General features: G+C 48.2%; 1 protein-coding gene and 1 long non-coding RNA gene across 4 annotated transcripts; one reads left to right on the top strand and one right to left on the bottom strand.

The window, feature by feature from the left end:
• Window positions 1-1,198: 1,198 nt before the first annotated feature.
• TATDN2 (TatD DNase domain containing 2) lies at window positions 1,199-23,634 on the top strand. 3 transcript variants are annotated; one of them, XR_008706294.1, is made up of 9 exons: window positions 1,199-1,335; window positions 1,470-1,901; window positions 8,461-8,955; window positions 14,941-15,807; window positions 17,630-17,757; window positions 18,925-19,108; window positions 19,527-19,702; window positions 20,081-21,808; window positions 22,097-23,634. XR_008706294.1 is itself a non-coding variant. In XM_055558430.1 (8 exons), the coding sequence occupies exons 2-7, from the start codon at window positions 1,476-1,478 to the stop codon at window positions 19,665-19,667; spliced, it is 2,241 nt and encodes a 746-aa protein (XP_055414405.1). In that variant the 5' UTR covers window positions 1,199-1,335; window positions 1,470-1,475; the 3' UTR covers window positions 19,668-19,702; window positions 20,081-22,062. The 3 variants fall into 3 exon arrangements, 1 of the variants encoding a protein (XP_055414405.1); XR_008706295.1 differs by lacking the exons at window positions 20,081-21,808; window positions 22,097-23,634 and adding an exon at window positions 19,310-19,406 and having other exon boundaries at window positions 19,527-19,660; XM_055558430.1 differs by lacking the exon at window positions 22,097-23,634 and having other exon boundaries at window positions 20,081-22,062.
• LOC129635433 (uncharacterized) lies at window positions 15,972-19,017 on the bottom strand. Its single transcript, XR_008706296.1, has 3 exons — window positions 18,670-19,017; window positions 17,620-17,818; window positions 15,972-16,422 (listed from the first exon to the last, which is right to left on the bottom strand). It is a non-coding gene; the product is annotated as an uncharacterized LOC129635433 (long non-coding RNA).
• Window positions 23,635-25,539: the final 1,905 nt, after the last annotated feature.

Here is a 25,539-nt window from a genome sequence, read left to right as displayed (position 1 = left end):
ATTTGTTACATTCATCAATTCATTTCCTTTGCCCACTTAATTATCTTATTGCGAAAGTTTTTACATAGTAAGGACATGAGCCCCTTGCTATGTGTTGCAAACATCTTTCCAAGTTTGTACCTTGTTTTTTAACTTTGGTGTTTGTTTGCCAGAGGATAGTTTACGTTTTTGTGTAGTCTTTTGTCCCCCCCACCCCTCACCCCGTGGTTTCTGATTCCAAATCCGTCAGTTTCTGGGTTTGTCACTGGGTCTCTGAACCACAGTTTCCTGCTCTGTAAATGGAGTGATGACGCTAGTGTGGGTTTGATCAGCGCATCTGAATCTGAAGGCGTCCTGCTAAAGGGGACAGCGCTGAGCAGCAGGGAACAGCCGCGGGAGCACGGATCAGTCGGTGCCCCCATTCCTCCACTATCCGCAAGCCTGGGGAACTGCGACCCCGCCTTTGCTTCGAGCTCTACGAGCTAACGTGTGTGGCTCCGCCCGTCTAGCTTCCGACCAATGGACGAGCTTCGTAAGGCGAAGGGTTCCGCCTCCAGACTTACTGACCAACAGAGGAGCTCCGTCTTGCCCGGAGCTCCGCCCCTTGTTGATCTGAGCAATGGGCGCCCTCTCTTCAGCGCAGGACCCGCCCTCGCCGCACGCCGGGCTGCGGGCCGTACAACTCGTTCCGGTAGGCGGGTCCAGCAGAGGCCGGTGTGGTCCCAGCTCCGGCGGAGGCAGGGCCGGCCCCGCAGGATTGGGGCGGACGGCAAGCCGGCGGCCAGGGCAGGGCGTCAGGTTGCGGAGCCGACGTCCGGGCGGCGAGAGCAGGAACGGGATACGGGCAGACCCGGGGATATTCTGAGCAGGCGGACCCGGGCGCCGCCGGCTGAGCGGCGGCTCGCCCCCTTCCGGCCCAGGGCTGGTCGGCTGGGCCTCGAGCGCAGGGCGGGCTGCGTGCCGGTCTGGCACTGCTCTGCGGCCCGCGCTCGGCGTTCCGGGCCTCCCGGCCGCGGGCCCGCCCAGGGGCTGCAGGACTGGCCTCCAAGTGTGGACCTAACAGCGCCCTGTAGCCGTTTGAAGCGCTGACATCTGCGAAGGGCTTTGTATTGCAAACTCAGTCAGAGCGCGTCGTAGTTCCGGAAGCGCTTTGACATCCCCGAAGTAGCGCTGTGCAAACTGAAGCTCTTGGTAATCGCGGAAGCACGTTGTGGGCTCGGAAACCTAATCGAAGGAAACCTTTAGTAAATCCTGGGACCTTCTGGACTTCGAAGCGCTTTGCTATCGCCGACATAGGAAGCGCTTTAGCGTCTCTGAAACCTTGAGAACTGTGATGGGCAGTGGAAAAGGGGAAAGGTCAGTGAAGTCATCCCCTGGCTGTGACCTAGTGGCCTGCCCTCCCCCAGGGGTTCCCGGGAAGGCGGGAGGCTGGAGGAAGGGGCAGCCAGCAGGGGAGGTGGTGGACTCCCGGCCGCCTGTTTACCTTGCAGGTGCCCATGGCGTCGGAGCGGCGCAAGGTCAAGTACCACTGGAGCAGCACTTCGGATCGGAGTTCCCGCAAGCGCAGCTGCCTCCGGGAGCCCAGTGATGTGGCCCCCTCCAGCCGCCCAGCTCACAGCTCTGTGTCGCGTTCAGGAGGGGCCAGCAGCCCCAAGCGCCTGAAAGCCCAGAAAGAGGACGATGTGTCCTGGGGCTCATCCCGCCACAAAAGTTCCACCTCCTCCTCGCATTCCCGCCGCAGAAGTTCCACCTCCTCCTCCTCCTCCCATTCCTCTGGCCCAGGTGCGGGTGGGGCCGCCTGCAAACGAGGCCTGATTCCGAGCTCACAGGGGTTCCTTTCGTCAGGGGGATCCCCTCTGCGCTCTGTCAGATCTTCTCTAGAAGAAATGGCTTCTCTCGAGGAAGAAGCCTGCAGCCTTAAGGTAAGTGGCCCCAACGCCTTGCAAACGGCGAAGCCCTTTCCACCTGGATTGAGATGTTGGCGGTGGAGTTTTGGTGAAAGGACGCTAAGAAAAAGATGTCTGTTAACATCTCTGGGGTCTTCCCAGGGGACTAAGCGCAAACTGGATAGACGCCAGGGGATGGCCTAAAGTTCCGTTGAGAGGTAGTTTGCAAACTTGCCAGCACTTTGAAACTACTTTAAAATTCTTGAGGTTCTGCACGGGTGTGGGCGCAGATTCCTGGTATTGAAGTATTTCTCAGGTGCTTGTAACTGGCAATCAGTCATGGTGGAGATTCGCTGTGCCAGGTGGCTGGCGTGCCCCAGAGACATAGGTGTATGCAATTTAGTTGTTAATTTACTGAGTTGTGCCACATACCTCGAGGCACAGAACCAAGAAAAAGGATTTGGTTTTTGGTGTGGCTTTTCACCAGGGTTATGTTTTCCAGCACGTTGGGCTTTTGCATGGTGGGGCAGGGTTATTTTAGAGGTTCAACATTTAGTTCCCCAGTGGGAACACACGGGAGGGTTATGAATTCATAATGTTGGGGAGCAGGAGTGCTTCACGGAGGAGGTGCATTTCACCCACTTATTTTTTTTTTTTAAGGATTAATTAAATTTTCTCAGCACCTGCACTGTGTGTGTGTGAGAGAGGAAGTTGAACGTGAATTTGGAAATGTTCCGTCTCTTCCAGTCGGGTTAGAGGGAGGAGAGGAGTCCTGGTTTTTGTTGCCGGCTACTGTGTGAGCGTCAGCCACCTCTTTGATTAGGTTTTGAGCAAATATTCATCGAGGGCCTAGCTTGTGCCAGGCAGTGTTTCTAGTTGCTTGGGATTTGCTTTCTAGGTTTTGGAGATACGGGCCTTTAGAGGTGGGGAGTTCTGTACGTGGAGGAGCAAAGGCCAAGTCTTACTTGGGTAAGATGGGCTGCCCCTAAATAAAGTTATCATTAAAAAACCCGGAACCAGCCAGAAGGAAAACAGTTTGTCCTAAAGCCTTTGCTGAGTGGTTTCTGATGTGGAACTGAGAAGTGAGGCTGTATTTAGCTCTGTGTCCTTGCTGGCAGGTTGTTATCCTTAGGAGACGTGTTCCACGTGTTTTCAATGTGGCCCTCACGGTCAGAACCCTTGTATGGGCACATTGATTTAAAAAAAAAAAAAAAAAATTAATGGTGAGTTGAAAGGGTTTGTCTTTGACATAAGTGTAGGTAATATGAAGTATATTAATATGACACATGTAAATGAGGTAAATATGAGGCTAGTTTGATCTTGTCATTTATCCTTGATGCAGTTTCAGTGGTTTGGGGTACAGGGTAAAACGATCAGTTGATTAAATTGAATCCAATAACCAGATTGTGAGGCGGGGAAGACTCTAGCCTAGTCTTTCAGGTGCGCTGCGTGCTGGGCTCGGGTTCTCTTGGGCCGGAACTGGAGTGTTGAGGGCGTGGCCCCTGATGGGGCGTGGTCTCATCTAATGACAGACAGGCCTCTCCTCCGGGGCTCAAGGGCCTGCTTTACCACAGTCATTCTCACGGTTACCCTTGGAGAGGTGAGCAGTCTGGTCCTGTCTCAGAAGTCCTGGGGTTCTTCCCTTGGCCTGCTGTCAGTCATAAGCACTTGCGTGAGGATTGTGTGTCAAGCACTCTGTTGGATGGTGGCCCCACGAGGGGGCTTCTCAGGGGCATGGTGTCTGGAGGGAAGCCTGAAGAAGTCACGAGACTGCCTCAGGTTATGGTTTGGTGGAATGGAGGCTGAGGAGCTAGGTAGAGGGCAGCTTGCAGTGGGGTGTTAGGAGCCAAGGGAATTTGGATTTATTCTAAGCCATTAGGGAGCTCTGTATAGAGGGAAGGCAGATTTGCACCTTTGGAAGATCATTCATGTCAGTACACTCTGAGACTTGATAGAATTAATCCCAACTATCCTTCTCTAGCACTGCTAAGCACTCTCCCTAGAGAGGGTTTGTTAGTTTGAAAATGAGGCACAGTACTTATTTAGATGATTTGAAAATGCCTCTTTGACCTTCCCGTCTTACCCGCTTTTTTCTGCAGTCATTTGCAGACTTGTTGTCTAACAAGTCACCACTCACCTGCCTCTTCCCACCCCTCCACCTGCCCTTCTGCATTTGCTCTGTGGACTTGGAGACGTACACACATAGCTTTGTGTGTCCCCCTCAGCAGAGAAGTCTGTGTGCCAGGTCATGGGATATTCCAAGGGGAAGATGTTTATTATCTAGGTTCATTCTGGCTGCTGTAGCAAAATGCCACCGACTGAGTAGCTTATAAACCGCAGAAATTTCTCAAAATTCTAGAGACTGGAAGTCTGAGATCAGGGTGCCAGCTTGGTGAGCACCCTCTTCTGGGTCACAGACTTCTCTTTATGTCCTCACATGACAGAAGGGGACAAGGAAGCTGTCTGGGGCCCCCTCACTAGGGTACTGATCCTGTCAGTAAGAATTAGTCACTTTCATGACCTAATCACTTCCCAAAGAACATGCAGAATACCACCACCGTGGGATCAGATTTCAACATTTGAATTTTGTGGGGAACACCTTTAGACCATAGCTAGACTGGCATTTTGGCATCATTAGCGATTCCTGCTGGCCAGCATCATCTTCTTGTGCCATATTACCTCCAGGATAATTGTGGGCAAGGTTTTCTCAGATTTTTAGAAAATTTTTTTTGGTCTGTGCTGGGTCTTTGTTGTGGCAGATGGGCTTAGTCACCCCGTGGCGCGTGGGATCTTAGTTCCAGGACCAGGGATCTAACCCATGTCCCCTGCATTGGCAGGCGGATTCTTAACCACTGGACTCCCCAGGGAAGTCCCTCAGATTCTAACGGTAGTTGATGATTTTCATTTACTTTATAAAGAAGGTTAAATGTCTCTATTGTGAGCACCTTCACCTACCTTATGTTTAGCCTTTAGTATGACATATCTAAATTTTAATTGAAGGATAATTGCTTTACAGGCTTTTGTTGTTTTCTGTCAAATATCAACATGAATCAGCCATAGGTATACATGTGTCCCCTCCCTCTTGAACCTCCCTTCCATTTCCCTCTCAGTCCCACTCCTCTAGGTTGATACAGAGCCCGTTTGAGTTCCCTGAGTCATACAGCAAATTCCCACTAGCTGTCTATTTTACTTACGGTAGTGTACGTCTGTGCATTACTCTCTCCTCTCTCCATACATCTCACCCTCTGGCTGCCCTCCTCCCCCGCCCCGCCTTGTATCCATAATTCTGTTCTCTCTGTCTGTTTCTCCATTGCTGCCCTGCGGATAAATTTATCGGTACCGTCCTTCTAGATTCATTATATATGATATACATACATTGGTATATGATGGTTATTTTTCTCTTTCTGGCTTACTTCACTCTGTATAATAGGTTCTGGGTTCATCCACCTCATTAGAACTGACTCAAATGCATTCCTTTTTATGGCTGAGTCATATTCCATGGTATGTATGTACCAGAGCTTCTTTATCCATTCATCTGTTGATGGACATCTAGGTTGCTTCCATATTCTTGCTATTGTAAATAGTGTTGCAGTGAACAATGGGATACATGTGTCTTTTTAAATTTTGGTTTCCTCAGGGTATATGCCTAGGAGTGAGTTTGCTGGGTCATATGGTGGTTTTATTCCTAGTTTTTAAAGGAATCTCCATACCATCTTCCATAGTGGCTGTATCAGTTTACATTCCCACCAACTGTGCAAGAGCATTCCCTTTTCTCCACACCTGTCCAGCATTTATTGTTTGTAGACTTTCTGTGATGGCCATTCTGACTGGTATGAGGTGATAGCTCATTGTAGTTTTGATTTGCGTTTCTCTGATAATGAGCAGTGTTGAGCATCTTTTCATGTGTTTGTCAGCCATGTGTATGTCTTTGGAGAAATGTCTGTTTAGGTCTTTTTCCCACTTTTTGATCGAGTGATTTGTTTTTCTGGCTTTGAGTTGTGTGAGCTGCTTCTATATTTTGGAAATTAATCCTTTGTCAGTTGTTTCATTTGCTATTATTTTCTCCCATTCTGAGGGTTGTTTTTCACCTTGTTTATAGTTTCCTTGCTGTGCAAAAACTTTTAAGTTTAATTAGGTCCCACTTGTTTATTTTTATTTCCATTACTCTAGGGGGTGGGTCGTAGAGGATCTTGCTTTGATTTACATCATCATTTGATTTATGTTCTGCCTGTTTTCCTCTAAGAGTTGATAGTTCTGGTCTTAGATTTATTTCTTTAATTCATTTTGAGTTTATCTTTGTGTATGGTGTTAGGAAGTGTTCTAATTTCTTTCTTTTACATGTAGCTGGTCCAGTTTTCCCAGCACCATTTATTGAAGAGGCTGTCTTTGCCCCACTGTATATTCTTGCCTCCTTTGTCAAAAATAAGTTACCCATAGGTGCATGGGTTTATTTTTGGGCTTTCCATCTTTTCCTGTGGTCTATATTTCTGCTTTTGTGCCAATGCCACATTCTCTGATGACTGTAGCTTTGTAGTATAATCTGAAGTCAGGAAGGTTGATTCTTCCAGCTCCATTCTTCTTTCTCAAGACTGCTTTGGCTATTCGGGGTCTAGTGTGTTTCCATATGAATTGAGAAGTTTTTTGTTCTTCAAAAAATACCATTGGTAGTTTGACAGGGATCGCATTAAATCTGTAGCTTGCATTTGGTAGTATAGTCATTTTTCACAATATTGTTTCTTCCAACCTGGGAGCATGAAATCTCTCTCCATCTGTTGATGACATGTCCAAATTTTTAATTCAGTTTGGGGAAGGAAGAGTGGAAGGAAAAGTTTGAACTTTATGATGTGCTGGAGAAGGAGGTTTAGTAGGTAACTCAGGTCTGACTCTTTGCGACCCCATGGATTGTAGCCTGCCAGGTTCCTCTGTCCATGGGATTTCCCAGGCAAGAATACTGGAGTGGGTTGCCATTTCCTTTTCCAGAGAATCTTTCTGACCCAGGGATTGAACCCGTGTCTCTTAACGTCTCCTACACTGACAGGTGGGTTCTTTACCACTAATGTCACCTGGGAAGCTAAAGCTTGTCAAATGTGAGTCTCAGTATTTGACCTCTGTTCAGTTTAGTTCAGTTCAGTTCAGTCGATCAGTCATGTCTGACTCTTTGCGACCCCATGGACTGCAGCATGTCAGGCCTTCCTTTCCAACACCAATTCCGGGAGCTTGCTCAAACTCACGTGCATCGAGTCGGTGATGCCTTCCAGGCATCTCATCCTCTGTCGTCCCCTTCTCCTCCTGCCTTCAATCTTTCCCAGCATCAGAGTCTTTTCCAATGAGTCAGTTCACATCAGGTGCATTCACATAATTCTCAGTCTTGTGAGGTGGGTAGTGTTATCTGTTTTATTTTATTATTTTTTTGAGAAGTAAAGCCATAGTTATGCTAAACCCTTAAGATTTTAAGCTTGTTTGTTTGTTTTTAATTCAAGTATAGTTGATGGCAGTGTTATCTTTATGTCTTACTTAACAAATGCTTAGATACCAGTGAACAAATGTTTGAGCACCTGCTATGTAGACCCTGGGACAGTGAGACTCAGAAAGGTTGAGACTGGACCAAGGCCACACAGCTTGTACAGGTCAGAGCTACAGTATAATCCCAGGTCAGTCTGACTTCACAGCCAGTGTTCTTGAGGCTGCTGCCCTCCTTTGAGCACCTGCTCATCCTGGCCCAGCATTAGATGGGAGGAGCAGGGAGATGAAGAGGGCAGTGTCCTTCCATTGAGGGGCCCTTTAGAGGGTCACGCAACCCAGACACGAGAAAGCATTGTGCATCTTGGCTTTTGAGTGATGAGACTTTCATGGGGGATCCTGTCTTCTGCTTCACTCAGTGGATGTCCAGTGCTTGGGTGAAGCCGTGCTGGGGCTGGTGGTGCAGAGAATGAGACAGTTCATCACAGTGCGAGGTGTGGTAACAGGGGTATTTAGAGTACGAGGGGTCAGAGGAGTGAGTGACTTTAAGCATCGGGAAAGTCCTCACAGAAGAGGTGCCATTTGAGTTCTCTTGATGGACAAGGACATTTCAGGAAACAAGAACTGTGTGTGCCCAAAAAGGATTATGAAATGCTGTTCTGATGCTTGGGGCGCTGCTTATTCCAGGGCCCTCCTTTCCCCCTTCTCCAGTGCTTCCCTCATTCCCAGGACACCTGAGTGAGTGGAGAAAGGCAGGAGATGATGCTGGAAGGAAGGTTGGGGGCCAACCGGGGAGGAGAGCTTCCGGGGTCACACTCAGGAGTCAGGCAGACACAGAGTCGTTGAAGCATGTTAAGCGGCGTTGCCCGATTGTAGAACTCCTTGTGGCAGCTGTAGAGAAAGGATGGGCGGAGGCATCCTCCATGGTACCCATCTCTGCCCATGCTTTGTGACTGCTGCTCGGAGATAGCCCCTTTCATCTCTTTTAGCTCGCTCTTCTAGTCCAGTTTCTACTGAAATTGTTAACAGTGGCTGACTGTGCTGAGGGCTGGCATGATGTCTCCACTAATGTCTCATTTGCTAAGTGCTTCATATATGAAATCACCTTTCATAATTTCTCATTTTTTTCCTCCAGGTTGATTCCAAAGATAGCCCTCGTAGCTCCGTGGATTCTGAATTGGCAGCGGAAGCGGAGGGTCAAAATGGTACAATGGAGGAACCACACAAGGTCCAGAAAAGGCAGAGGGATAGACTTCGAGACCAGGGCTCCGCCATGATCTACCTAAAGGCCATCCAGGGCATCCTGGGAAAGTCAATGCCAAAGAGGAAGGGAGAGGCGGCCCCACGGGCAAAACCCCACATCGCAGAGCACCCCCGCCGCGGAGAGGGACCAGCCGGGAGTGTCAGTGTGGCTGCTCCTCAGAAAGAGAAAGAGTCCACCCCAGAGGTCAGAGCAGAGGAGGAGGACACTGTGCTGGAGAAGAGCAGCTTCTGTGACAGGAGGGTGGTGATAGACCCTCAGGAGAGCCCCAGTGAGGAGCCCGTGGGTGGTCGAAGGATGGTCATCGAAGAGTGCTCTCCACCCCTGGAGTTTCTGGATGACTCTGACTCGCATTTGAATGGCCAGAAGGTGAGTCAAGCTCAGGTCAAGCATGGAGTTTTGAGTTTTGTTAAATGTCCTTGGTCTTTTTAGTTTGATCATAAGTATTACTCATTCAACGCAGTCCTTGACTTACCCAGGGCTTCAGGAAACAAACTGATAGTTCTCTTGTATCATGCCTTTTAGATTTATTAAGAAACCTCAATTCAGTGCTAGCTTTGTTTTAGGATTTATATGTTAAGATACAGATGTTCCTGTGTAACAAAGGCCAAAATAACATTGACTTAAGCAGTTTGCCTTATAGAGGATGGGTCCACGGTGTGGGGGACCTGGGTGCCTCCTGCTTGACTCTGCTGCCGCTCGGCGGTTTCCACCTTGTGGTTCGAGCGGCTGTGACCAGGCTCCGCACGTTACATTGACATTCCAGCCAGGAGGAAGGGGAGAAGAGCAAAATACATTCCCTCCCTTTTAAGAGTTTGGCTCAGTAATAGTCCCCATTGTATCTGCTCATATCTGTTGAGAAGAATCTGGCCAACACTTGCAAGAGAGTCTGGAAAATTCCAAACTGACTTCCATCTGGGAAATACTACATTCAGATAAACTTCTGTTGCTCTAGAGGAAGGATAGGGTGACACCAAATAACACTGAAGGGAAACGAGCAATTTTTAACATTGTTTCTGATTCGGAGGGAAAAAACATTCCTCTGTGGTGCCCATCTCTGCCCATGCTTCATGACTGCTGCTCGGAGGCAGCCCCTTTCATCTCTCTTTCTAGTCTGTGTTTCTAAGTAATTTCACATTGTTTATTTTTTAAAAATTTAGACATCTGTGGACTTTCTACACAGGAGACGAGAATTGAGTTCTCTACACTTCGACGGTACCCACACGTGTAAATGTATCCTCTCTGCCTTCCTGTAGCTCCGATTCATAATACAATTTTTAGTCAAATCTATTTACAATTATTATGACCGTATTCATAGCTGACTAAGTATACTCTGATTATATTTCCAATCTTATAAAAGTTTGTCTACTTTGAAGTTCATCTTACTTTGTTTCTTTCCTGTAGTTTTCTGTTCTTATGACTGTTTCATCTCCAAACTGCTAGTCCTGTTGCAGGAAGGGGGACCCATTCCAGGGCTAGAAACTGGGCTCTTGTCTAACCCTCAGAAATGAATTGTCCAAGGAGACACATGTGCTGACAAAGCAAGAGATTTTATTGGGAAAGAGCACCCTGGTGGAGAGCAGTAGGGTAAGGGAAGCCAGGAGAACTGCTCAGCCATGTGGCTCGCAGTCTCGGGTTTTATGGTGATGGGATTAGTTTCTGGGTTGTCTTTAGCCAATCATTCTGACTCAGAGCCCTTCCTGGTGGTGCATGCCTTGTTCAGCCAAGATGGATGCCAGAGAGGAGGATTCTGGGAGGTGGTTGGACATGTGGTGTCTCCTTTTGACCTTTCCTGAATTCTGGTTCGTGGTGGCTTATTAGTTCCGTGTTCCTTACCAGGACCTCCTGTCGTAAAACACCTCCTGCAAATGGTTACGATGGTGCCTGGCCAGGGTGGGCAGCTTCAGTCAGTGTGCTTCCCCTGACAGTACCATACATTTCTTCTCAATATTGTCAAAATAAGTAGTCTGCTCCCCACGTTTCTTTCTTTTTTGAGGGTATATTCCTTTTGATTCCTTACGATTCCTTTTTTCCTCTCTCCTTTCATCTCTGCTTTCTTTATGCATAATTAAGGAGAGTGCATATGATGATAACACATGCTTTTAAAATTTTTGGCATGCTTAAATTATAAAACACTGGCTCAATTTTTTGAGTTTACCTTTTTTAGACATCCTGTGTCATTTTGAGGTTATAATACCTTCTCTTGTTTCTCTGAGAATATGAATTAAAAGTTTGTTTCAAAGTTTTCTTTCCACACTATTTTTTCAGAGTTTTCTTCTGTTTTTTTGTTTTTTTTTCCCCTAAATATTTTGGTGTCATCTTTTGTGTTAGGCTTTTCCTCAGATGTTTCTGGTATCTGTTCATATTTTAACGATGAAGCATTAAGCCAGTTGGAAGTCTTGGTGCCTGGGTGGGCTTATCAACTGCTGCCTTTAACATCATGTGATCACCTGTAGTTTCATCCTCAGAGGCTGCTGGGGGGTGAGGGTGGGGCCCTGGGACAAATCCTCCAGTGCTCTGCTCAAGAGCACAGGTCCAGCTGCTGGTGTTTTAGAAGTCAGGTTGAGGGAGGTGGCTGGGTTCATCAGTGTCTAACATGTGATGACCCTAAGCTATGAGTCTGTTGTCCCTGGTTCTTCCACAGGCTCCTTGGCTTAACTTTTCCAAGCACGAACCTTATCTTTTGCTGGGCTGGGAAGGGGAAGCCCCATCTGTGCAGGATGGGAGCAAGGACCTGGGGCTCTAACTTCACAGATCCTCTTACTTTCATCTCCAGCCTTGCCTGCATTTTGAGAGCTCTGATACCTCCAATTCCTGGGTCTTCTGGGGGCCTGTAGTATGATTCAGCATGTTTTGGGGGTTTTCTCACTGCAGGCCTAGGTTTTGGCCATCTGTAATCTGCTTATCCAGTGACTATTCCTCTATCTGCTTTCTAGTATCTGATTATTTTTTTAGTTTGCTTTGCTCTTTTTTCTGTATGCTTTCTCTTCATAGGTTTACGCTTTTCCAAGTCCATTTCCTATAACTTTAATAAGAGGTTTTTGGCAGGAAGGACAAAACCCACATGTGCTGTATTTAATTGGAAACTCCAAGAGCAGTAGGTTTTGTAAACTACTTTTCCCGCCAACCCAGTGTATAATGCCTGTGTTTCTGTCTAATGTAGATCATTGTTTCGCTGCCTGGAGTTCCCTGGTATGGGTGAACTTTCCAAACTTCTATACCCAAACTCCCGTTTGTCAGACTGGACACTTAGATTGCCTGTTGAGGATGTATTTGGGTAGGTTAGCAGATGAGTGTTGAGATCAGACATTTTGAGTTCATATCCTGGCTCTGCTGGTGTACTGCAGTCTTGAGAAAGTCACTTAACCTCTTTGAGCCCCCGTTTCTTCCTCTATATAAAAAGGCATGATTCTTTAAATGTTATCACAGACTAATATGGGGATCAGCAGACTGTCTGTTAAGGACCAGATAGTAAATATTTTAGGTTTTTTGAGCTTTTAAGGCCTCCATTGCAACTATTCAACTCTTCTGTAATAGCATGAAAACAGCCATAGACAATATTAAAGTGAATGAGCCTGGCTATATTCCAATAAAACTTTACTTAAACCAACAGGCAGTGTGTTGGATTTGGCTTGTGGGCTGAAGTTTGGTGAATGCTAAATTAATACATGAAAATACTTTGCTCAGTGCCTCGTGTATAGTAGACTCTCAATAAATGCAGCTTTAAATTTCACCATATGTACTTGAACCTTAGGCAGTCTTGAGTATAGGTAATTGTCTATTTTCCCAAAAAGGAAATCCAAAACCTTTTCCTGGCCAACTTGACTCTATATAAAGTCTTTCAAGGTCTTAGATGATGTCGTCAAAGTCTGTTTATCATATGTATTCCTAGGTACATGTGCATTTTTTGAAGTCATTTTTCCCCCTACTCTGCCATTTCTCACCCCCTCATATTTGATTAGTTTTATTGAACCTTTTCACATGTTTCTCTGACATGGTCTTTGTTGTCACTGGAGTTACTTTTTGAGTCATGTAATGTGATTTCCTGAACTTCTCTGATGAGAAGAATGAGAACCTGACTCAAGAGGTCTGAGATGGAACTGCAGAATTAGTTTTTTTTTTTAACCAGTACCCTCAGATGATAGTTTGTGAAGCAGCCAGAGGACATCTCTACCCTTCCATCTCAGTTAGCATTTTAATTGCTGTTATTTCCATTTAAAGTTTTTATTATGAGATATTCAAAATATTTATGAAAATTACCCACTTACCCATTACTCATCATCAATAAGTGTTAACTCACTGCCGATCTTGTCTTGTTTGAGCTCTGTATCCCTTTTCTCTCCAGAAATTATTTGGAGGAAAACTGCACCTACCATATCATTTCACCCATAAATATTTTGGTGTTTATCTCTCAAATTAGGATCTTTAGGGAAAAACAAGCGTAACTACAGTTCTAATCTCTCCCGCTGCCCTGTCCCCCCAGTCCTTAATAGGGTCAACTATCCAGTCAGTCTGGAGAAGGAAATGGCAGCCCACTCCATTATTTTTGCCTGGAGAATCCCATGGACACAGGAGCCTGGTGGGCTATAGTCCATGGGCTCACAGAGAGTCGGGCACGACTGAGCGACTGAGCACACATATCCAGTCAGTGATTAAATTTCCCTATTTCATGATTATTTCAGTTTGTTTGAAGCAGGATGTAAGAGTCATCTGTGTCATTTTCTAAAGTGTTAAATCTCTTAGTCTCTGTCGATTCCTCCTCCCCAGTCTCTGTCGATTCCTCCTCCCCTTTCTATTCCATGTTCTTTGTTGTTACATATATTAAACAAAAAAAGATGTCATTTGACTTGTAGAATTTCCTGTAGCTGAGATCTCATTGATACGATGTAGCACTTTTTGGTCTCTATTATTCTGTCCCTGGAAATTCTATCCCACATTGCAAGTAGCTGTTCCCTTTGCAAATCCCTTTGCATTTGTTCAGTCTTGGGAGGTAAATTTTGGGGCATCCTACAGTGTAACCACGTCTAATTATTCTTTCAGTTAGTATTTTAGGAAATATATTTCCAGGGTTTAAAACTAAAAAATGTATTGAGTGAAAAGTAGCTTTCCAACTGGCCCTGTGTTGCCCTATTCCTCCTCCTACATATTTTATGTTTTTTAAGTTTCCAGTGTAATTTTATACGTAACCACTTACCTTATTGCTTTTTAAAAAGTTATCTTTATAAAAAACTAAAAACTATCTTTAAAACCTTTGTTTAAAATGATGTCTAGCAGAGAATTATGAGGTCATACCCCCAGGAATAATTATTAAATCTGTTACCTTTTTTTGCTTCCCATCTCCCCTTTTTAAAAAAAAAAAAAAAAATGAGTTTAAGGAACCTCTTTAAATAAATACTCAAATTAGCTTGACTGAGTTTTGTTTAGGGTCATTTATCCTCTTCAAATAAAAGAGTATACCTTGTACTACAAGAGACTTTGTGAGGACTTGAATATGAAATGAACCCTCAGAAAAGGGAAGTATCATTTTGAGGAGAAACCCTTACCTTCCATTTGGACATTTTTTATAATTTTAATCAGATTAACTTTTGTTGTTGGGGGAAGAGGAAATAGTGAAACATATTTTTGAAGAGCTAGATTGCAAAGGTGTTAATTATCTGTTAGTGTATGTGAGAGGTATTTTATTGACATGCTCACATGTGAACATGTCCAGCAGCTGGTGCTTGGCACCTACCTGTGACCTCTAGGATGTGGTTGTGGGTGCTCAGAAGTAATACGGTAGTCGACCTCCCCCAGAGGAGCAAGACTGGTTTGACCTAGTCCTGGAAGCTGCAGTCCCTTCCAGCTCTATCAGTTACCATACAAGTTGGCCCGAGTTCAAGGGGAGGGGTCACAGACCCCACTTTGAATGGAGAGTAACGTCAAAGAATTTGCAGACACAGCCTCAAAGGACTCCAACTGCATGGTGGTATATTTTGAACGCACAACAGACCTGTTGTTAGTGATGAGATGCTGGACAGTGCTTTTCTCTAACAACTGCACCCCCCATACCCTGTATGTCCTAGAGAGCAGTTTTTTTTTTCCCCAAGAGGGGTTCTTCAGAAAGGGAATGCAGGCACAGCCTCCCTTCCAGGGAGGGCACATGACACCATGATCCCAAGTTTATTCCGTGGTAACCTGGCTCACTTTCTGCGAATTAATCAGGAAGCCAGATGAGAAAGTGCACTAAGGAGTCAATGCCGTGCCATCTCCGTGGCCTGAGAGCAGCCAGGGCCTCTATTTGGCAGGTGGCCGAGCATGGGAGGCTGTCCTCACACAGGACAAAGGCAAACCTTCTGTCTCTTTCCTTCTCTGCAGCCTAAGGACCGGGAGGTGGTGATGGAGCGCACCTCTTCAGGAAGTGACTGGTCCGACGTGGACGAGATTTCCACGGCCAGGTTCTCTCAGGAGGAGCCCGTCCCACTAAAACCCTCCACAGTTCCAGAGGCTTCTGCCTTCCCCACGGACTATGTCATGTACCCGGCTCACTTGTACAGCAGTCCCTGGTGTGACTACGCCAGCTACTGGGCCAGCGGTCCCAAGACCCCCGGGTACCCGTCCGTGGGCAGTGGCGGCAGCGACACGATGCAGGCGGGCAGGAGCGGCCGGGGCGCTTCCCCCGCCTCGACGGTGAGCCCCCCGCTCACCTCCAGGGAGCCTGAGGCTGCCAAGGAAGGCAGATCCCGGAAGTCTCGTTCATCTCGTTTCTCCAGAAGCTCAGAAGGACACGTGAAGGAGAAAAGAACATTCCAGGAGGACGTGCTGCCCCGTCCAGGTGAGGAACCTGCGTCTAGCTCCCTGCCCAGGAGCCGTCGGGAGCCCAGGCTGGAGGGTTTCATCGACACCCATTGTCACTTGGACATGCTGTATTCCAAGCTGTCATTCAAAGGGACCTTCAGCAAGTTCAGGAAGATTTACAGCAGCTCCTTCCCTAAGGAGTTTCAGGGCTGCATCTCTGATTTCTGCGATCCTCGCACCCTGACGGATGGCCTCTGGGAGGACCTGTTGCAGGAGGATCTGGTGTGGGGTGCCTTTGGCTGTCACCCGCATTTTGCACGTTACTACAGTGAGAGTCAAGAAAGGAATCTTCTGCAGGCCTTGAGGCACCCCAAGGCCGTGGCATTCGGGGAGATGGGCTTGGATTACTCTCACAAGTGCACCACGCCTGTCCCAGAGCAGCACAAGGTAACGTCGTCCTTCGTTGGCTCACAGTGTTCCTCTCTTAGTGGTTACGTAAGCGTTTCTCCACTTTGGGAACTAAAGAATTCAGAATCTCTAAAAACATGATTGCTCTTATCCAGACCCCCTCTCCCCAATCCCAGATGTCATTGGTCAAATGCTTCGCAAGCTGTTGCTTTCCTTTCAGTTGTATTACGAAAAGAAGAGGAGGGTAGGGGCTGAATGACCTTTACAGCTAATGATACAAATGTCAAAGCTTCCATTCCTTCTTGGGAAGCAACACATTTTGTTTAATTAAACAATATGTTTTTCTTCTGATTTTAAAGTTAGTGCGCCCATTGCAGAATATTTTGCAAAACACACAAATGAGCAAAGATAATCATTTCCCAGTCCAGGAGAGAGCAACCGTGACTTCTGCCTTGCAGTGAGCTTCATTTGCTCTTGTTCTTTTTCTGCTCCTGGGGAGGACACACGCTCCACAGCAGCCACTGTTCCTGGCCCCTAACAATTCTTTCTTCTTAATAGTTTTTAAAATTCAGATGTGTTTTGGAATTCATATTTTTATTGTCGCTATCCCTTGGAGAGTTGCATGGAACAGTTGGTGGCATGTCTTATGAGTACCTGTCAAAGAATCAAGGAAATGAGTGCTGTATGTACGTGTCTTTTAAAAAAGAATTTAGGAGATTAATAGAAAGTAGTAGTTTGAATGTTTTTTCCACCGTGAAAATGTTCCCGCTTCATTAAATATTCTTTGAAAAATATGCTTTTTTAACAGCCGTGTAATGTTCCACCCCAAGTCTATAATAGTTTAATTATGCAAATAGTAGCTTTCTAGAAGCAAAAATTAAGTGTTGAAATTAGAATCTCTTGCAGCCTTCTGCCTCTGGAGGAGTTCAAGGAGGGCATATATGTTAAAGAGGGCTCCAGTGGGCTGTCGGTACTGGGATTAGCTCATCGTTAAAGTCCTTGAAAGCATTCCATGTTGTTGGTTTCCTGACTCACTTTCCTTTAGTTGAAAACACAGGTTAAACCTGAGTTATGTCAGAATTGGTATTGGCTCTTTGCCGCTATCTTGAGACAAGGTAGTACTAGTGCTGGACTTGAACATGTCATTCTCAAGTGAGTCACCTGACTCAAAAGCATCTTCTAATTTGATGTTAAACATTCAAACATGAATTATATTCCATGATTGGAAAAAACTACTCATGGAAATATTAAGAGCGTTGTTTTTTTTTAATGTATCTGTAGAAAGCAAGTTGCAGGAAATAGCTTTAGTATTTATTCTTTCCACACATAGTTGAGCACCTCTGAGAGTCGGGCATCATGCAGATATATCCATGGCAACTTTTCACGGTGGAAAACGTGTGCAAGGGGATGGACTCCCTCTTGGGAGTGCGAGTAGGGGCAGGGACAGTGAAGGAGAGCACACTTATCTTGGAGTGGTGCTTCTGAGCCCTGTCCTGCCCCTGGAGCCCCAAATAAGCATTGCCTAGTGGTTGCTCCATGCAGAGCCTGGGTTCTGGTTTGAATCGGGGTGCTCTAGCTAATCAACTGCAAGTTATCTGACCTCATTTGGAGCCTCCGTTTCTTTACATGATGGGCTGAGCACCCTATCTTAGGGTGTTTTTGAGGATTACAGGTTATAATACACCTAAATAATAATACTATCTAGTAAGCAGTCAGTAAATGTTAGCTATTATTATGCATTATAGAGCTTAAAAACAAAGAATGGGAGATGGTTGGGGTTGCCCCCTGGACTGGCTGCTCTGGAGGTAAGAGACATCCAGAATGGCCCTCACCCACAGGTTTTGTCGCTACCTTCTCCCAGGTGTTTGAGAGGCAGCTACAGCTGGCCGTGTCTCTGAGGAAGCCCTTGGTGATCCACTGCCGGGAAGCTGATGAAGATCTGCTGAAAATCATGAAAAAACTTGTGCCTCCAGACTACAAGATTCACAGGTGAGAGCCTAGAACTTCAGCGGGCAAAGGAAGTGAACATGTCCCTCTGTCTAGGATGTTACTGGGAAAAACAAATGCAGTGAGAAAAGAGCATTGATAATGTTAGGTCTTTTTGTAGAATCTTTTCAAAAGATTAACTATCATTTTGACCCATATGAAATTTCCGATACTTGACCACTTTTTTACGTAAAAAATGACAGCTTCCTATGGTTTGAGCTAATACCCTGAATCACTGTGACCCCCATCCCATGAAGCAGGTTGTAACGGAGGCTCAGTTCTCAGAAATGAGAGCTGTTGATCTGGGGGGAGCTGCTGTGGGTCCAGTGACTGCACCCAGAGAGCATTCCAGGGCACCGGAAAAGAAGTTTTCTCTCCTGCTTGCAGTTTGAAAGCTCATCCCTCCCCACCCCTCCCTACCCCACCTTATCTTCTCTAAATGGTATCTAGGGGTTCTTTAGTTGGGTAAACTCACCAGCCTCCTGCCATGTGCCCATTCTAGGCATGGGCTTGGCTTGAGGGGGCCCTGGAGGAGCTGTGAGAGACAGTCCGCCGGTGACTCCCCAGAGGGTGTGGGGCTGAGCTGAGCACAGGGAGCCAGAGCACGGGCCCTTAGCTGCCTCTGGCTACAAGGGGCCAGGAGTTGATGCCCAGCTGGCTCTTTCAAGATGGGTGAGATGGGTTAACTGAAGAAACAGAGTCTAGATCCCAAGCCTGGTTCTGACAGGTGACTGAAGAGGGCGGGGCTGTCAGGCCTCTAGACCACCGCCTTCCAGGCACCCAGGCAAAGAGTGACGCCTCTGAGTGGAGCGGCTGCCAGAGATGAGACGAGGCACAGTCACTCGGCCCTTCTGGGCTGGTGTATATGGTACTAAGAACATGGACAGGTGTCAGGCTAAAAGAAGAAAAATTCACCTGTAGGCCCCTTCTGGTGTATTCGATTACATGGACGTAATTTCCGCCCACAGTATCGTGATCCGGAGGGGCTGCTGTTGTCAGTTCTGCTTCTGACTGTGTCGACTGTGAGTCCTTCCCTCGGATGCAGTCTTTGCATTTTTGAGAATTTGTCCACCAAAATTAACTCAGAAGAGGTGAAATGTCTAGAGGGAGTTGGGGCTTCGGCAGAGTGGGTAATGAGAGAATCCTGACGTGGGATTCTCCTCCTCGCAGGCACTGCTTCACCGGCAGCTACCCAGTCATCGAGCCCCTGCTGGACCACTTTCCCAACATGTCCGTGGGCTTCACAGCTGTCCTGACCTACTCCTCCGCCTGGGAGGCCCGGGAAGCTCTGAAACAGATCCCACTGGAGAGGATCATCGTAGAGACAGACGCTCCCTATTTCCTGCCTCGACAGGTAGGGCCGTCTTCAAGCTAAGTTGAGGCGCTGAGGAGAGAGGGTGGGAGGCGGGCGGTCATCCGTGCGAGGCTGGCAGGACCAGAGCGCCCAGTACCTTTCCAGGTCCCGCCCTTGGCTGTGTAGGTATCTCCTCTCTGTTGCTTTGCAGAACCAAAGTCTAGGGGGCTGAGAAGCTGAAGGGTAACCACTCTCTTCCAGGCAGTGCACAGCCCTACCCTGTAGAGGGTTGTCCAAGGAAGCGTGGGACCCTGCTCACCCAGAGCCCCCCTGACTGGGACTCTCCCTGCACCTGCAGGTAAAGGGGTCTCTACACAGCTCCAAAGAGGCCCTGCTCGGGAAGGGCCGGGGAGGGACACGTGCCTGACGGCTGTGCACAGAAAGCACAGCGATGTCCTGAATGCTTGGTGTCTTCCAGGTTCCCAAGAGCCTTTGCCAGTACGCCCACCCGGGCCTGGCCTTGCACACGGTTCGAGAGATCGCCAGGGTCAAAGACCTGCCGCTCGCCAGCACCTTGGCCACCCTGCGTGAGAACACCCGCCGCCTCTACAGTCTTTAAGCAGGGAGGGTGCCACCAGGAGTCTCCTAGGAAAGGTGGGGAAAATCACATTACATGTGTAGTTTTGCAAAACCAAGACAAAAAATGACTTGGTCTCTATGAATGTGGAGCAGGTAAACATGGGGTGAGCAATGAGCCTGGTCTGTCTTGAGTGAACTTGAGTTTGTGTGCTAACTCAGTGGTGTCCGACTCTTTTGCAACTCCTTTGGCTGGAGCCCTCCAGGCTCCTCTGTCCATGGGATTCTCCAGGCAAGAATACTAGAGTGGGTTGCCTTCTCCAGGGGATCTTCCTAACCCATGGATCGAACCTGCATCTCCTGGGTTGGCAGGCAGATTCTTTACTGCTGAGCCACCAGGGATGCCCCTGAAGTTGAGTTTAACCTTCATCCTTTTCTTTTCCCCACACCCTGCAGGATGACCAGCGGCCTGACAGGAGAAAGGCCGCGTGAGCTCTGCCTGTGGGTCCCCGCTCGAGGATGTTGAAGAGCCAGCTGGGACAGAGGAAACCCGGACAGGGTGTTTCCTGAGACCTCCTCGGAGGCCTCTGCTTCAGGCTGGGGAGGGTGGGGTGGGGTGCAGTGGGTGGGCGAGGGGCTTGGGCTGGCCTCCCAACCGTGGTGCTCCAGGGCGACCCGGGCAGAAGAAGCAGAGGGTGTAAGGGCGCAGCAAACTCACCCACTCCGAGCTTGTCTCTGCGGCTTGGGCGCAAGCAGTCTGTGTGTGAAGTCACACTGCTCCTCGTTTAGTGCGCGTGAGCCAGCGGTGTGGTTCCTGGTTCTCCACTCTAAACACAAATCCCGAGTGGGAAATCTCTGGGGGACGTTGGCCGGAGACCTGTCTTGGAGGCTGATGCTCCTGTGGCCGGTGAAGGAGCCCCTCGCTCCCCTGGATAACCTTCAGTCTGGCCCACACCGTCGCCAGTGTCGGTTCCGCGTCAGCACGGCAGAAGGACCTCAGCTGCGGTCTCGCTGGTTCCACTGCTGTTGACACAGAGAGGGCCAAGGGGCGTCCATTGTCCAGGGCAAGTCCTGGCTGAGGGAACCCTGGATTGATTGGAAGACCTAAGGAGGAAGCCTATTTGAGGACAAGGACCCCAGGGAAGGTGTTCTTCCCCCTTTCTAAGGCCCCCAGGGCTGCAGCTCAGTTAGGTTGAACTAACCGCTAAGGGTCCAGTCTGCCGCAGAAACTGTCTGCTAGCCTGCCCGCGGGGCTCTCAGCCCCGCTGGCCTCCACTTTGCCCCCCTCTCCTGCAGCACTGGACCAAAAATATTCCTTCTGTTCCATCTCTCGTAACGGCCCCTTGTGCGCCCCACCCAGGTCGAGAGGTAAACCAGTTTAATTCTCCAAAGCTCTGCTGGCGCCGCCCAGCCCTGTCCATTGCCTATGCAGAACAAGAGGCCTGGTGTCCATGAATCTCCCATTTCCTGGCCTGGGGCTCTCCCTCACCTTGGCCTCCACTGTGTTCTTTCTCCATGGTGGAAGTCAGAGCCCCTCCTCGGACTCTGAGCAGCCAGGCCGTCTCAAATTCTGAGCTGTGCTCTGCGCCCTGCTGGTGCCTTGTGAAAGTATGTTCCATACAGACCCTGGAAGGTTATGACAGTCAAAGGTTAAGGGTGAGGACGCTCTTGCACTTGGCACAAAAGGATCCTTAATTCCAACTTCCTCAGTGAGACAGGCCACCCTGAGTCCATTGTTTCTTGGAGACTAGTAGCCGAAACCATAAGATCCATCACTTGTGCTGGACCCCTCTAGGTGTTTGTGGAAGGTGCTTTGGAACCGCATGAGCTGCAAGGAAAAGGACTTGGCGTTTCGTGTGTGGTATTTCCTCCTTGTCCGGGGACCTAAGTTGCTGGCCTGGGAAGTGGGCCTTGATTCACTCTCCACCTTCCATGGATCAGCTGTGCGTCATCTGTGCCTCAGATCTGGGGAGTCCAGAGCCTTGTTCTCCTGCTTGGAAGATTTGGAGGACTAAGTGTTTCAGAGTGCTTCATTGTTCCCCAAATGAACTGCCGCTTAGCCATATCCTTCACGACAAGGCCTGGAAATCACGACACCAACGAGGGAAACCAGCCGGGCCCACGTGCAGTGATTGAGCGACAACTCAGTGGATGTCTCAGAGCCATCGCAGTCTCCCTGCCAAGGTGAAGCACCAGGTGCTATCTACTTTTATCTCCAGGATTAAGGATTTTCATTTCTGTTACACACTGAAATGCGACTTGTGGCAGGCGGGATGGGGGTGAGGGGGGGTGAAAGCCAGTTGGCACTGTGTTTCATTTATAGTTTTTGGATGGCCAACTGGATTGTTTCTGCTGTGTTGCTGGCATGCCTCTGTATCTCTGCCTCCTCATCCCCTTTGGCCATCTCTTTCTGAAAATAAAGTGATGGATCTTCAGCCCATGGTCTTCATGTGTGTTTTTTTTTTTTTTCAGTGTTAGCAGTGGTTTGGTTGTTTCCTACCTTTGTACCCTAAGGATCCAGAGGTCTGGAGACCTTCTCGAATATGTCTGTGCTTCAGGAGAATTCAGCTGGAAGTAAGCAGCTTGGGTAGCTTCTCCAGATCTCTGCTGCCTCTGAGCATTTACTCTCATTTTACTGCCCAGGAACACCCAGATACACTTCTGCTTCTTAGCCTTGAAAAATAGACACGTTCCTTGTTGTGACCAATGAAACAGGAGGGGAAAAATGGAAGAAAGAAGGGTGTTGTTCATGACTCCGTTGCACTGTGGGCTCTGGACTGTGAACTTTGGTGCCTCTGGGCAAACGCTGGACGCAGTGAAACAGAACTTGCTCCTGTCTTAAGGTATCCTTGGACAAAAGTGCTCAAGCCAAAAGTAAGCCTGTCCAAAGGGAGGCTCTGTTCCAAGAACAGTTGATGAATTTGGAATCTGTTAATGCCTCATCTGGGACGCACAGTCATTGGTTTGTGTATTTCCAGCACATTCCTCTGTCTCAGCTCCGTCCCAGCTGAGCGCACAGCAGCTGTGTCTGCCTGACACAGAGATAGTCTCTGTGCGGCTGGAACTCTGCTCTTGGCCTTCCTGGTGTTTTTCACCTTTCCCTGTGTATTATTAAGATTGGGACCAATAGTAATCATTTACTGCAAGCACTTTCATTTTTGTGTCACTCATTTCTGTAAAATCCAGGCAATGACCACTGTACGGTGCTTGAACACAGTGCCCAGGACGGCAGCAGAACTGGTCAGTGGCCAGGCAGCCCTCTTGCTTGCTGTATATGCTCATTTGTCAGCAGTGTTTGGAAGTGAATTCAGACCAAAGTGTGGTTGCTAAGCATGGGTCTCTACTCTGTGTACACTGTCCCAAGGGAATTTCTTACACCCCTGTAAGTGTGTAAGAAGTTAAACACATGTGCTGTCATTCTAATGTACCAGGCATATTATTTATAAAACAATTTTTTCCTAAGGACATTTTTGTTGTTTCTGTTTTTCCTGTGTAAATACCTTGCTCAGCCCAGGGTGTAAATGTACCTGCTTTGGAGAGCCGGAAGTCAGTGTTGTCCGGAAGTGACATGGGCAGAAGGTCTGAGAGGGCTGGCGTGGGACCAGGTTTGAAATGCTGTATTTTCTCAAGTGTGTCCCGTTTGCCCTGCGATCAGTTTTTATTTCTTCCAGTTGTCAACTTGAAATTGCCCTTGGCCTACCCCAAGTTGATCCCATGTCTTATGAATGAAAATGAAAAATGGAAACAAAAGGCTACCTTAGGTAGCAGGGCAAGAGGGTGACACTGGATGAGAACAGCAGAACATGGGGGCGCCTGGGCCCAAGCCCACAGCTCTCGGTAAGTCGGAAACCTGTTTGCTAAAGTCACCTAATTCCTCTGAACTTCAATCTTCTTCCTCTTAAGTGGGTTTGTTGTGGAAATTAACTGAAATTACATTAAATTCATGTGAGATGTATTTAGAACAGTGCCTGGTGCACAGCAGGAATGCAGTAAAAGGTGGCTCTTAGGATAATTGAATGCCTACTGTCTGCAGACGTCCTCCAGGGGGATACTGTTCAGTCTTGACTGGGGAGGTGGGTGTTTTACATGGGAGGAGCCTGAGAAGTTCAGTGTCACGGGCTGGATCAGACAGCTGGTGTTCACATTTGGGTCTGAGTCTGAGGCCTATAGCGTTCCACCCCACTATGCTACCTGGGCTAGCTGAGAGAAGCCCCGTCCAGAGTGGGTGCTTAACATCTGGTTCTGGAATGAATGACCTGGGCAAGCGGGAGGGAAGGCTTGTGTGTGCCCCGAGAAAGGTGTAAAGCCTTGTCTTTGTGGGGGAGCAACAGGTGACCGGCATTCCTCGGAGCCTGGCACCCCTCCTCCCCTGAACCCCGACTGGCTGCTGCACCAGGTCAGGAGGTGGTTTCTTGGGCTGTTGGTTGGGCTTTAGCTCCTCCTCTGGATGTTGAAAAAAAGGGCTCTGGGCATTGCCAGCAATGATCAGGGTGGCCCCCCTTCTAAGTTTTAGGAGCTGGGATGTGCCTCAGCTTCAGGCCCAGATGTGGGTCTCTGCATCAGAGAGAAAAACTGGCTCACTGGAGGTGGACTTCACTTCCTCCACCCAAATCATTCACCTGCTTTCCAATACCTTAGATTCCTCTAGTGTAGATGTATGTGGGCTGAGTTGTGTCCAACTCTTTGCCACCCAATGGACTGAAGCCCGCCAGGCTCCTCTGTCTGTGGGATCTCCCAGGTAAGAATACTGGAGTGGGTTGTCATTTCCTCCTCCAGGGATCTTCCCAATCCGGGGACTGAACCCACATCTCCTGTGTCTTCTGCATTGGCAGGGGGATTCGTTACTGCTGAACCACCTGGGAAGCCCCCCTAATGGGGATAATGCCTTTCAAACTGGGGTCATCCCTTAGAGGCAGATGCTTTCAGAGGCAAGAGCTCAGTGAGCCAAGTCACTACACAGCCAAATAGGTGTGTGTGGTTTCCTGAGGTGAAAGGGTGTGTGTGTGTGTGTGTTTCCTGAGATGGAAGGGGTGTGTGTGTGTGTGTTTTTCCTGAGATGGAAGGGGGGGGTGTGTGTGTGTTTCCTGAGATGGAAGGGGGGGTGTGTGTGTGTGTGTGGTGTGTATGTTTTTTTCCTGAGGTGAAAGGGGTGTGTGTGTGTGTGTGTGTGTGGTGTGTATGTGTTTTTTTCCTGAAATGGAAGGGGTGTGTGTGTGTGGTTTGCCCAGTGGACAGGCATGGAGTTGATGGCAGAGCTGCAGCTTAGAGAGTTGGGGACAGGGAGGTAAGTGAAAGAGGAAACAGCTTTTTCATTCAGTCTCACTTTCATTGAGGGTCCCCTGCATTGTCCTAAGTCATATGAGAGTTGACACCTGTTCTAAGTCAGGTGGGGCCACCTGGCCTGAATAGGACCCTGTGGGCATTAAGCCACTATATATGCTCCTGAGGTCTTGTTAAAACGCAGATCCTGATCTTCTGGGGCAAGGACGGAGCCCAAGATTCTGCACGTCTAAGAGGTTCCATGATCACGGTGACATTCCACGGGCCACACATGGTGCCTCACTGAGGGATGGTGGTGGGGTATCACGGTGCCCACCAAGCGTGATCAGTGGTTTGCACTACGGGGCTGTGTCTTAAGTGCCTGGCAGCCAGAATGTCACTGGAGAAGATACTTGGCTCCTACAGGGAGGCCTCTGTGACAAGGGTTTCTCCAGAGTGTGGATGTTACCCCAGCTCCACAGAGGGGTGTCCCGTGTGTTTCTAGTGGGTGCACACATGCTGAGGCAGGCAGTGCTTCTCCCCCTGTGATCACCCATCCTCCATCACTAGCTCGAGAGTCAGTTCACACCGAAGAGCACATGACTGATAAGAGACATTCCCCCCAGGAAGACTGGGTCTTCACTGGAATTCAGCGG

This window comes from Bubalus kerabau, chromosome 20, assembly GCF_029407905.1.
Source record: "Bubalus kerabau isolate K-KA32 ecotype Philippines breed swamp buffalo chromosome 20, PCC_UOA_SB_1v2, whole genome shotgun sequence".
NCBI lineage: Eukaryota > Metazoa > Chordata > Mammalia > Artiodactyla > Bovidae > Bubalus > Bubalus kerabau.
The sequence above is the reverse complement of the archived record's forward strand: the minus strand, read 5'-3'. Positions and strand labels throughout refer to the sequence as shown.